Source organism: Aythya ferina, assembly GCF_964211825.1.
Source record: "Aythya ferina genome assembly, chromosome: 8".
NCBI lineage: Eukaryota > Metazoa > Chordata > Aves > Anseriformes > Anatidae > Aythya > Aythya ferina.
In genome coordinates, this window is record NC_140304.1 from 30,801,820 (window position 1) to 30,815,241 (window position 13,422).

The window sequence follows — 13,422 nt, forward strand, 5'->3', positions numbered from 1 at the left end:
TACCTAGTAATGGCAAAATGCTTTTAAGGGTAACTGCTGAAACTCTTGACCAAAACTCACATTTCACTTGGAGAAAGCCAGAGGTAGCAAGCCAGAGGTGTGGTACTATTGGAACAGACCTGCCAGGTTGCTTACGACAAAATCTCTGCCTTCTAGGAAGCCTTCAGGACCATTTGTGAAGATGATACCACACAACTTGGTGTTTGGATTCTTAGCATGGCTCTGGAATATTTTTTGCCTATGGAGACCACCACATGTACCACCACTGTTCAGCCTTTTGTCCAAGTAGGCCCTGAGAGGTTCTTAAATTTTTCCTGATGCAAGCAGGGAACGATGCCTTTGCTCAGGTGGAGGACAAGATTGTGAGAAACTACTGAGGAATGGAAAATACCCTTATCCATAGTAAGCTCCACAAATATCATAGAAAACCTAAGAATATCACAGTGAAACACAACAGACAGGTGTATATTTTTCCATGAGCACCAAGGATGGGAACTGCTGTGTAATTGCTCCAAACCATGCTCTGTAAGGGCTCAAATGAACAACACCTCAGTCCAAAACCAACAGCAATTAGCTGTGTTGATTTCAAGTGAAATGTGAGTCATGGCAAGCAATGCAAAAAAGGTTTAAGTTCAAAGTAAAATAATTGCTAACGAAACATGCATAATCAAGGTTTGCAGCAATACAGCACCTGATGCTGTAAACAGGGAAGTGCTGTAGGTATCAAGCTTTTTGGAATAACAGGTGGAGTACTGACATCTACTGTCCCTACTGTGCAACAGTTATGAGCTCTACCTGTACATCAGGTCAATCAGCATTTCTGGATCTTCCTGATGCTCCTTCATTTTAACTGTATCAGAGAGGATCATATGGAGGTTGAACACGAGATCTTGGACCTGTAAAAAATACATACTGCTGTAATGAACTGGCAATGGGAATCAAGCTACTTACTGCTATGTCGGGGTCAGAGTTCCTCTGAACCTTTGTGTGTTTACATTGCTGTCAGAATTAATCAAGGAGCTGAGTTTTATGTACTCAGGTCGGTCATTAAAAAAAATGTACCTCCTTCTGGGAATGTATGCAAATTCCAGCTGTAGAACAGGAAGTTTAAGACCAGCCTGCTAATGAACTACATGCCACTTCTCTTGTGGTATTTCTTTTACCTGATCAGGAAATGTTGTCTCCCTGAGTTCCAGATCTTCTTCAGCATACGTCAAAATAGTCTTCAGGGAACGTCGCAAAAATTCCTCATTGAAATTCTGGGATGTCCCCACCAGGGATGAGAGAGACATGGTCACCTGCATTTTCACTCTGGCAAAATTCTGTAACAGAGAAATTGTTACTGCATTTCAACAACCTGGAGATACTCAGCAGTTTGCTGCAACATCAGTCATTGTACCCTCCTCCAGACACACATCTGACACAAAAAAGAAAACTTTTTTTTTGTGAAAAGGGCTGTCTCAGTATAGTGATTAAAATAATTTCTGGTGCTGTTAGCTTCATAATCTGATGACAGCTTCATTTAATTCCATGTGAAGGTTCTCCTGCAAGTTTTATTTTTCTCTCCTTCTTCCTCTTCTCCTCTCAAGCACCCTGAACAAGATGATGCTCAGCTTCCTCTCATGAACTCTTTATTCCAGGCACTTCCTTTTTGGCTGATCTAGCCTAAAATCTGGAGTTACTGTGAACTCACTGCTACCTATTCCTGGGCCTAAGAGCAGTGAGCCCCTCCAGCTCTGCTGCTCAGCATAGGGGACTGTAATCAAAGTGTGCCCCTTTGTGATACACAGCAATGTGGGTGCTTGCAAGACAACAACTGGAAGAGTTAAGGGAAGAGTTAAGGCTGAGAATTCTCTTGACACTTTGAAGCAATGTGGCTTAGTCAACCCAAGATCTAATGAAAGATTAGCAACATCTGAGTAAAACCAAAATCCCAGTATTTCTAACTCACTTTCATGCTTGTCTAGATGATAAGCCCTCCAACAGCCTATTTTTCTCATGAATACACAGTGCTCCACCCTGCAGACCCGGACAGTTTACATATAATAACCTAAAGCAGGGCAGCAAGATACTCACATTGCCAATCTCAAAGTTTTGTCTCATCAAAAGGTAAAGCGAGGCACTCGCGTGTGACCGTATTGTGCTGATGCTGCTGCTACAGTGTCTCAGGAGCCTCAGGCACAGATCTGCACACTGCTCAGTCTCTTCTTCAAACAGCAGCTCAGGGAACTGGAAAAACAGCACATGAGAAAACTACTGCCTGGACAGACAGAAACAAACACTTGTACAAAAATGCCATGGTGATCCTCAGCAGTGAGCATACACCAGCATTAGATGAAGTCTAACACCCTCTAGTTTGAGGGGGATTGTGCTAATCTGAGTCACTTCACTTTTACAGTTAGACAAAAGCAGAGTCACTGGCAGCACAGGAAGATGAATAATTTTACCTCCTCCCCCCTGCACCTTGCTCCACCCTTGGACCGATTTACATCAATTCCAAAAACTCAGGCTTAAAACTTTGAGCTGTATATCTACAGAAACAGATAAATTGTTTAAACTACGGTCCCAACAAGAAATAAATGATCAATTCTAAGTGAGAGTCATCCTTAATTCCACCTGTTCTTTGTGCTGCCTACTAGCTACATACCTCTGCCATACCTCTACTTACAGCTGCCAGTGCCACTCTGCCAGTACCTTTACTTACAGCTTGCCAGCAGGATCCCACAGCACACTCAGCCTTTGTGAACTGTACCTTTGTGCACAGCCATCAAATGCAAAGTGCAAAGATACAGGCACCTATCATGAAAACCATTCAGGCTTTATCCACCTCTAGACCCCATTTCCTGAAAATTAGTACTGCACAACACAATAAATGTTTGATGAAGTGACACCAATGCAAAGCAAAAAAACAGTCCTGTCTTCCACCAGTACTGCTCTGGATATATTACAGCATCTGCAGAGAATTCACCTTTGAGACCAATGCCCTCTGTGTGGCGAAGCAGTGTTGGAGATAAAGTGCACTTTGGTTGCAGGCCATGCTATGCAGAAGCACCTTCAGCACTCCACCGAGGATACTCTCTTTGGATTCCGTCACAGAAACAGTCTGCAGACAAAAGTAAACCAAAAGGCATATGAGCAAAAGCAAACCTCCTGACGGGGCAGGAAGAACTCTGCCAAGAAAAAAAGCTGGCATGGAGAAATTACCCACTTAGCTGGGCCTGCATAACAGGCACATTTCTGAATCAACCCCAGATGATGAAAACCTGACCCATGAGCTGAAGCTTGGGGAATGATGGTGCTTTCCATCCAGTGAGCCTCTGACCCTGTGGGACCTTGCTATACTAAAGGGAAAGAATGTAGCTGTCCTCGAGGGGCATGATTCAGGTGCAGAGTGCAAGCTTGGGATTCCTGGAAAAGCCACGAAACTGGGACAAAACCCTACCCATACCGAAACCCTCAGCAGTGGACTTGAACAGTTCTGACAGCATTCAGTTAAACAAAACCTTCCTGCCACTCTAATTGAGTAACTGCTGCCTGGCCAGGTGATCCTAATGCTCTTACATCTCTGTTTTTTTTATCATCCTTACCTGTACAACTATCTCCAGTGTATCCAAAATAATGAGGTTTGCTTCCGTTGCAAGATTTCCATCAATAAGTGCTTCATGTTCTATCTCTGCCCTGGATCTATTCAGAGAAAAGAAAGCAATAAAATTACTTCCTGCTTAAGAAACAGACCTGCACATTCCCCTTTCAAATATATTTTCTCATTAGCAGGAAGCCCCTGGTTACAACGCACGTATTTATACTGGACAACACTACAAGGATATTTTAGTGCACCCATTAAGAGGACAGGAAGAAAGACTTGCTTTTTTACATTTACAAACTTACATGTGATTTACAGTCATCATGCTCAGCAGAGATCACACTACTTTCTGACATTTCACTGCTCTCCCAGGAGCACAACAATGATTTAGAATCGAAGTCCAACTCAAAACTGGTTTAGTAGCACTGTAAGGCATGCAACGGCACAACCAGGACCAGAACGTATGGGCTCACGTTAAAGGCTATGGACACAAGGTGGTGCTGCACGAGCTGGTATTTACGCACTGCTGATCCCAGCAGTGAAACTGCTTGTAGCACAGAGTGCATACTGTGAAGGTGTGATCTTTGTTTTTTTTTATGCTACATTATCTTACAGTTGTTGAAGAATATCTTCCTCTCCAAGAACAACAAAAATACACAGTTTTGCTGGTAAATGACAGGCACTCACTTTTCTCAAAAGGCTTACAAAGTTCATACACCAACTCACACCGGGGGTCCCAGGAATTCAGCAGAAATCTCCCAATTTCAGTGACAGAAGCTGCATTTGGCAAGGACCCAGCAGTGTATTTAAAGAGCCCAATGACAGCTCGCCCTACGCAGGTGCTATCTGACAGACTCAAGGCAGGCCAAATAGCGCTGGGGGTGTGACCCATGAGAACTGACAAAATCCAAGCAGAACACACACTAAAAACTCAGCTGATTCAGCTCAAAGTGTTCCTGGAACTGGCATTGCAGCAACCCTCCTCTGCCCCACACTGCTTCCTCTGGGAGCTGGGCCATACACAATTATCTGCTCTTCAGACTCCAGAATATGAAAGCTTGGGGCATGGCCCTACATAAAATTGTACCGCCTGCATTAAATACCACCTGCAATTAGCTGTGCACAATATCTCGCTGTGAAACAGGTCTTGCTTGGCAGATCTCAAAGGGTCAGGCTAGACCTGTGCATGCAAGGCACGCCTGCACTGTCACAACTACCAGGGGGAGGTGGGTGTGATGGCTCTAGGCTCACAGTGAGCAAGCATGGGTTAAAAAGCAGGTTTCCAGAGTTATCTGAACACATTCTTCTGAGGGGCGAGATACCATCCTTTAATCGTTGTGGTATTCCCCAGCTGTTTAATATGAAGTCCTTCTGGGAAGAGGAGAGGGGCTCAGACCCAGTGCTAACAACTGGTGAGTTCTGCAGGCCAAATTTTATTCTGGTGCAACTCTGCACAGCTCTGGAGTTGTACCACGGTGGAATTTATACCTACGTCATTTCATCAGCAGGTTGAAACACACTGGTCTTTTGGCTTTCCTGATGCCTCAGTCAGACTTGGTTTTTGTCTCAGACAAAAAGCCACTACTTGATGTAATGAGAGATTACGTTCTTGCCTTGGACACAGCAATTAGAAGCTGTGAAGATGTACTTTCAAATCCAGGAATCATCACTCTGTTTTTGTGGATAAAATTTGGCCTGATCTCCAACCTGGCTCTGAGGACCCCACTCCCCAGTTTCTTCAGAGCTTCCCTCTGGCCAGGATTGCATTTCTAGGACTAGGAGCAATTCTTTTGCTGGGAGGATGGCGACTGAAGGTTGCAATTTGAGGAAACAGAAAACAAGCACAGCAAAGCTCAAACACAACTCCTGAGCCCTCCGGATTAAACCACACCAAGAGAGGGAATTTTAAAGGAAACGAGTGTAGTAAGCAAAAAGAGCTCATTCCAACCAGTTGCACACACACACTGAAAACTTTTGCCAAGCATCACAAACAAGGCTGTGATGATTGAGTCTGCAGATGTACAAAATAGCAATTTATAAGAACTGCACACCAATGCTACAGTACCTGGCTGGCTTGTGGCTTCTAAAAGCACAGCACATGTGGAAAAACAATCAAAGTGATGGATTAGGACAGGAAAGGAAAGTGAGCTTTGAGAACTCCAGAATGCTCTTATGGAATAAAGGAAATATGACATGAGATATATCTGCTATCTGTGACTACTGTTCATGGATTTCTCTCTAAATTACAGCTTACTACAGGATTTTAAGAAGGCAATGGTCTTGTATCAGTCTTTTTTTTAATCTTGTTTTAAAATACTAAGAAAGCAAGGGACAGTGAAAAAGGAGTTAGACGAGGCAGTGTTAGACTAAAAGTTATTTGCACACTGCCAGCCCTGCTCCAGCTGAGGGCCCAAGCGTGCTCACACGAGAGCTCAGTGGACTGCTGCCATTGACCTTCTATGGGGAAAGAGACCCTGCATAACCATAGGCAGTGTGACATTGTGAAAGTAGAAGGATAAGGCAGAGTTACTTGTCTAGCTTTTCTGTGTTTTGACGCCAGTGAGTCATATCCTTTCTCCATCTCAAATTCTCTTGACTTCCAAATGCGCTCCCAGAAGGACTTCTCTCTGTGGGACAATATTAAAACAACAGCAGTCATCTAATATTAATTTTTTTGCATGAGTAGCAACTCTAGATTGTTCACAATGACAGCTGAGAGCAAACTATAACTTCTTAGAGCCTGAGGCCATGGCACTCACCCAAGATGTTTATATAGCCTCTAATTCTGTCTGTGCTAAATGGCCTGAGAGACAACTTCACCTGCAGTAGTTTTCATCCCAGAGAACAATGAACAACACAGACCACTCTGTGTGCTGCCACAAACCAGCTCACTACGGAGCTAACAGAGAGAGGCATCTGAGATACTCAAATCAGGGAGGGAGCTAACAGGGCTGCTCAGAAAAGCACCTTCCTTGGGCTACGTAAGGGGCCGATGTATGGCAACCCTCTGCAGTGTGACATTGCTGTCCTCAGCTCACACACTGTAGTGTCTCCACGATGGTTCTGAGATCCCCCTTTCCTACCTTACAGCCTTTCTATCCTTATTGTCACTGCTGGCAGGGCAGGGGAATTTCACCATGCAATGTCCCAGGTAAGTGATAAAGAAAATGAGGGCCAGATTTGGAAAAAAAAAAAAAAAAAAAAAAGTACAAAAGTCTCCATCTCTCTGAAATGATTCATTAATTATGCCTCTAAAATATTTATTCAATGTAGCCCATAATAAGGGCTAACATGTATCAGGAAGCCTGCAGCCAGTTCTGATTCTTGTCCTAATCACTGGGCCCTTCTTTCTCTCAAAGAAAATAAATTGCACCATCACAAGGCACACGTTATGCAAACTACTGACTATTTTATGTCTCACTAACTCAGTACAAATATCCAGATGTTTTCGGATGGATCAGAGAGTTTGTCTTCCGCTCTGATCCCTGCACAGGACATACTAGAAGGTGGCATCCCATAAATGAGGCATGATCACGCATACACCAAAGCAATCAAGTAACAGCTGTCTGTAGATTGAACTCAAGAAATGAGCAGAGATTTTGCAGACCCAGTGAAGGATGCTTCAAACAAGAAATGGCATTTTCTAAGGGCCTCTTTGCAGATTTTGATGGGTAGTATCCCACACCACAGACACGTGCAAGTAATCACTGGGGATGGGAGTAGTGGCTTTTGGAAAATGGGTAGAGCACAGAAGACGTCTTTACTTACCTAGCTGTCCTCTGCTTCTTCGGACCATTTCCTGCCTTGCCCCTATGCTTCCCAAAATAGCTTCTTCAAGTTTGGCCCTCATGTCTTTTGACTTTTTGAATGTCAAACTGTTCATTCTTTCAAACACTTTCTTGCCCTGCAAGTTTCAAATGACAATGAGGGAAGAGTCATTCAAGCTGGGTTATTTTCTAAGCATCTCAAAATATCTTTCCTGTCTAAAGACATTCAGCAAGAAAGGAACACAGATTTAGTTGCTAGCTAGATAATCTACACAGACTCCAGCATCACTACAGAAAGCTCTCATCAACAGAGCAAGCAAAATGGCCAAGAACTATCCCCTTTCCCTGCAGCAGTTCCCACATGAGCAGCAAGCAGCAGAAACTGCCTAAGAAATGGAAGGAGTCAGACACACTTACATGGCTGAAAAGTGAACGTGGAAGAAGGCTAGAGGTTGCACAGAGAAATGCTTAGCCTTGGGATTTAGATTACAGGAAATACTTTGGGGAGAGCAGGAAATGCCTTTCTGGAATTGTGCAAAGGAGTAGCATGTAAAATTCCCCTGCAAGCCTTAGAAGAAACTTGGGAACGTTTAAATAGCAGTACCTTGTACTCAAAGCAGGATACGCAAAGGTAAAGCAAATCCAGGAGGCGATTGAGCTGCAATACTGACAGGTCTGTGAACCACTTCTGTAAGACACTTTCATCGGCGTTCTTGAGCACCCACAAGAGACAGATCAGAAGGCTGCGGCTGGACTCTGTCGAGAAGGTGGAGTGCTGCCTGCCACTCTGAAACAGACAGGTGAAGACATTTGCCACACTGGATTTCATGTCCAAACACTTGAATCCTCACTAAAAGGATCTTCACAAGCTGCCACTCTGGCCTAAATAATTACCAGATAGGAAATAGATGTTTCTTACTAACAATTAGGAGATACACATTTCTCCTTCCCAACCTAACAGCTCAGTGGAGCCCACAGACACACAAACCTCAGGACTGAAGCTGCCACAATATGTCTGAAGCAAACTCATCACGTTATAGTGATGACTTTCTGTTCAGCCAGCAAAGACCCACTTCCCTCCAGATGCCTTTAATAACATGCAGCAGATTAACAGGTAAGCAGAGGGGCTCCACTCATTTTCTCATGTATGTACTTGGGTCTCATCCAGAAAAGTATTTCACTCTGAGTGCATGTAACAGCAAAATGGGGTCCTGACGCAGGAGTAAAGAAATTGAAGGACCTGCCTGCTACCAGAATCTGTGGGATTCCCTCCCCTGTGCAGAGAACAGCCCATTTAGGGGTTAAAATAGCCCATTTATGTCTTCAGCTAGGTGGGACTTAGATCTTTCACTTAGAACTTATGATTGGCCATTGCACTTCGTGGAGCTTTTATCAGATTGTCCCAGAAAAAGTGAATCTTTATCAGAAAGTGCTTCCATTTTCTGACATTTGTTGATTTTTATCTCTGCTTGGCGTTTAATTATACACCCTATGAGAAGGGCACAGCAACATGCAAACGTGATTTGTTCCCACTTGTCTTTCACCCTCTGCCTCCCTGTGTGACACCCAAATCTACAAACTGATATGAGTCCCTACCGCTCACTGATCAGCCCTACAGGGCATGCATGTGTAAATATTTGCTTGTTGACATAGGCTGAGGGTCAAGGAATAGGCAGGATAGCTTTGTACCGATGAGGAGAGTATAATACTGCTGGGCCGGGCGAGCTGATGGACCGATGTTCCTGCGATGGCCATGGCAACTGTCTGGCTTATCATGCTGCCACCCTCGCTTTCATAATCATCAACAGCGACGCAGCTTGGCCTCCCTCGCTGGTTGTGACTCTCTGCCAAGAAACACGTGCATCCCAGTTAATCCCCAAATTCTAAGTGTCTCTCCCCAGCACTCGTTTCAATGAACTATCTGTGAATGCAAACTGAAAATCATCACACTCACAGACAGGGTCCTGCAGCTATACAGGACTATTATATGAAGCTATGCAAAGCTAAGAAAATAACCATCTTCAAATGCAACCTACACAACTTCAGTATCTAGAACCCTTCTGAAAACAGACCTTTTACAACTTTGAATACTCCACTCCAAATCCTTACTTGGAGCTTTACTGTGTCATCAAACTCAAAGGACAGCGATGACTCCCTATTTGAAATTCCTCTAGAGCAGACTCCCTTGCCCTGAACTGATGCATCCCACCTCTGGGGTTCTGCAGGACACTGTGCAAAGCACACCTGAAATGAGCTGCTGATAGAGCACAGTCTGCTCATCCTCTGCAATTTTTCTGAGAGCTGTACAGTACATGGGATGATATTTTAAGCAGGTCAGAGCAGGGAGGCTGGCTGGGCACATACAGACAACAGCCAGATGGCAACTAAAATGCACTGCTGTTTTTTTAATTCATGCAAACAAGTAGGCAAATGCAGCTTTTGAGTGTGCAGTTGTTGAACTTGGATATATTGTTGGATATATTTTGCAAGTGTGGTTTCAAAAACATGTCAAAGTTCTGAATACTTCAGAAATACAAACAAACTCACCCAACAGCAAAGGGATTTGTTGTTCAATTTTAGAAAAAAAAAAGACAACACTCAAATCTTGTGAGCAGATGAATATTCAAGGCACAGAATGTAAAATACCTGTAAAGTCATAGAGCTGAGGCACGGTTTCCATGATCACGCCAATCAGAGGTAGGTACAGCATTGCAACCCGGGCCTTTACCTGCGGGTCAGCGTACCGCGGATCCGAGTCGTGACTGGACAGCAAATTGTGTACCATATTGATGACCTTCTTATGCAATCCAAATAAACTGTTAAAAGAGAGTTGGGTCACACAGATTAGTTAATACCTTCAAAGCAAACTATACTTTGTAACTGAGAGGTTTCAAAAAAAGAAAAAAAAAATCCCCTTTTTTATTTTTAACTTCACTTAAACCGCCATTACGCGTATTCTTTGATCTCCCCTGGATTTTACAAATGGCTGGCTTTTGCCCATGCCACATAAAATGTACAAAAATATCTTGCTGAGGTGCACACGCAATATAACGCCAACTCTCATATCTTCCATAAAAAAAAACAAAGCCCCAGCTTCTGCTATGTTGAAGGACTGAATCAACTGGAGAATGTTAGGAGAACCTGGAGAGTAGAGAAGACAGGGAGAGAAACTTGAGAGGACAGGGGGTTTAATGAAACTATTTGTAGTGTTCTTTTTTTTGTTTCTATTTAACACTATTTACAGAGAAAAGCCCTCCTAAGACAGAACATTGCTTTTATCAAATGATCTGTAAGTTTCTGCCTCAGTTCCCTGAACCCCCATGCAATTATTCAGCCAAAACAGTAGCCTACAGATCAGTAACTCTGAATTAGAAATGTCAAAGAAATGGAGGGGTAGAAGGAAAAAAAACAGCAAGAAGTGGTCTTCCCTATTATTAAGATGCAAATCACGGCAGAGCCCCAGCACCACTTTACAGGACACCTTGCGTGAGCCCACTTGGTGCTCACGGCTTGTGAACACAAACTCCTCTGAATCTCTCAAGAACTCGCTCTGCTCCTTCCAATCCCCTCAGCCACCACGCAGAGGCAAAACTCTCCCAGAGCAAATAGCGTGTGGCTCTACGGCTATTTGCTTCTGGAGGCAAACCAGCCCAGGAAGACAACTCTACCCCATGCATGAAGCAGCCAAGGAAGCTCATACATTATGCAGTAGCAAAACATAAGCTTCAGTGTTCAAACCTGAGGTATTAAAACAAGGGCCGAATTTCAGGCAGTATCCACTTTACCTGAAAAGTAGAGTTGAGTTCTGGTTAAAAAAGATGAGAGATTCTGGCTGGGTTGTCTGGGGGTTAAAATGATTATAACGACATCAGTAGAGGTTAGGAGGACATTAGCTAGTTGCATCTACACTTCTGTGTTGTTTTTTTAATCAAGCTAATTCCTACAATTGCTTGTTTGCACTACCAATGAGATCCTAAACAACTAAGAAGGAGATGCTAATTTAACAGACTGACTCCTTCAAATTAAGATTAAAGAAAAGTCTTTGTGTTATTCTGAAGGAATGGGATCTAGGCCACGTGTAAACAGTTGAAAGGAAGCTATCCTGCAGGCCATGGAGGGGAATGTGTTTACAGGGAAAACACATTCAGACAAGGCAATGTCATTAAAACCTAGGGCTACATGGATATTTTCCCCCTTTTCCTGAACAGAACAGGTACTGCAGTAGATTGATCTGTATCAGGGAGGAAATGTGACCTGCTAATCTTTCTGGCTGATAATGCAATGAATTGACCTTGCCGCCTTCCAGCCGGCCCCTCTGACTTCTCAGCCCTGGCATGAATTTGGGTCAACAACACACACTTCTGGAAAAACAACTTCTGTCAGTGAATACTGAGGGCCAAATTTTGATTTTCCCACTTCTGACCTGTAACGTTGCTCATTATGGGCAACGTAGGTGCTACGAAATGAGCAATAATTATTATTATGCTCAAATAATCAAAGCATCACAGCACTGAGTGCAGAGAAAATCTCTTCAGGCTCTAGCTGCCTGACCTCACTCTCTGTTTTCCACTTCTGCACCTGTCAAGTTCAGCTGCTTTGTCACGTCCACATGCTGGCTCATCTTTTAGACTGCAAGTGCTCTGAGTAGGACTGTAATATGTTTTCTTATTGCACAACACCTAGCGCAGAGGGGTCTCACTAAAGCATCACCTTTAGGCAAAAGGACGCTGCAGGCTTTTCTGTCCAAGGGAATCCAAGGAGCTCTAGTAAAATGGGTGAGCTAAAATGTAACTTATTTTGCTAATGGAACAAAAAAGATCAAGGAGAGAATAAATGTAAGGCTCTGCGTTTATCAAGACCTAAGACCTAAGATTCTGCACTTATCAAGACCTAAGGCAAAGCTCTAATGCAATAAGCAACTAGATGGACATCTCTTTCCATTCCTGCTGCACAATAATGCAACTGAGAACTATTGCAAGCTTTTTCCAAGGGTGGCCAAAACATTTTAATGGCAAGCATGTCTACGTCCTTTACTAATAATCTGATAATGATCCTACTGGGCCATTAAAACTCTTTGCAGACATGGGAAGACCAGATCTTAACAGACTGACATCCTTCATGTGGTGCATCTATCAGGGCAAAGGCAGAAGGTTTAACCCTGAGAACAGTTAACAGGCTGCAAGCTACAAGTCGTTCTGGGAAATCATAACAAATGAATGCACTACTGATACACATCTTCACCAAAATTCAGGAGCTTTGGGCAAAATCGATCTCCAGTGCTGAACCACTATTAGTGGACTTTTTCTGTCTACACAGGGTTCACGACAAGAGCTGTATCCACAGGGGAGATGAGCAAGATGATACTGACAGCTCCTTTGTGCTGCTGGGCAAAGATTACCATCCATGTCCAAGCTAAGGGTTTAGAATATCAAGATGAGAGAGCTCAAGAAGCGGGTATGTGAGAACAGAAAGTTTGTGAAGAGTGAGCAAATATGAACAGAAACAGGACCTGATTTCTAACCAGGGAGCAAGATGTTCCTATGCTACAAAAAGGATTTCTGCAGACGGTGTATGGGTAAAGATTTAGTGCTTTTTCCAATTCAGACCAAACAAACGGGAGTACAGTGTCTTATGTACATATACAAGAAAATATTCTCATTTATGGCATCACTTTCTTCTCCAACAGAAAACAGAATTAATGTTTAACTCCTGACACTGCTTTGTAAAGGGGCAGAATTACCCATGAATTATCAGTATTTGTCGACTCTGCTGATTATTTCTGGGTCCACCTCGAGAAAATGGCTGTGAGAGAACTTAGGACTGCAGAAGCAATCAATAATTTCCATTGAAATCCATTTTAAAGCAGTTAGGCAGACTACAGCCCTAAATAACACAAGTAACAGACTGGCTGTCAGGACTACAGGCTACACTCCTACTTCAGAAAATTATTTGCTGCACAACCCAGGCAAGTCACTGACAAACTCTGCGTGCTTGACTCTATTCATCTATTTATGTAACCCACAGGGCTCTCACTGATGCATAATTTATGTTTATACAGAGCTGGGAGGGCCA

At 43.4% G+C, this 13,422-nt stretch overlaps 1 protein-coding gene across 15 annotated transcripts in view; it reads right to left on the reverse strand.

The window, feature by feature from the left end:
* Positions 1 to 13,422, reverse strand: part of DOCK7 (dedicator of cytokinesis 7) — a 97,850-nt gene that overhangs the window by 15,385 nt on the left and 69,043 nt on the right. For 8 of the 15 annotated variants that reach the window (XM_084528593.1, XM_084528591.1, XM_084528594.1 and 5 more), the window contains 11 exons: positions 9,997 to 10,166; positions 9,040 to 9,194; positions 7,955 to 8,137; positions 7,352 to 7,487; positions 6,114 to 6,210; positions 5,649 to 5,666; positions 3,588 to 3,684; positions 2,969 to 3,103; positions 2,077 to 2,229; positions 1,164 to 1,322; positions 796 to 896 (listed from right to left, as the gene is read on the reverse strand). In XM_084528593.1, coding sequence (XP_084384719.1) covers positions 796 to 896; positions 1,164 to 1,322; positions 2,077 to 2,229; positions 2,969 to 3,103; positions 3,588 to 3,684; positions 5,649 to 5,666; positions 6,114 to 6,210; positions 7,352 to 7,487; positions 7,955 to 8,137; positions 9,040 to 9,194; positions 9,997 to 10,166 — 1,404 coding nt within the window. The remainder of the gene's footprint in view (positions 1 to 795; positions 897 to 1,163; positions 1,323 to 2,076; positions 2,230 to 2,968; positions 3,104 to 3,587; positions 3,685 to 5,648; positions 5,667 to 6,113; positions 6,211 to 7,351; positions 7,488 to 7,954; positions 8,138 to 9,039; positions 9,195 to 9,996; positions 10,167 to 13,422) is intronic. The other 7 variants (XM_084528589.1, XM_084528588.1, XM_084528597.1 and 4 more) reach the window with 1 other exon arrangement.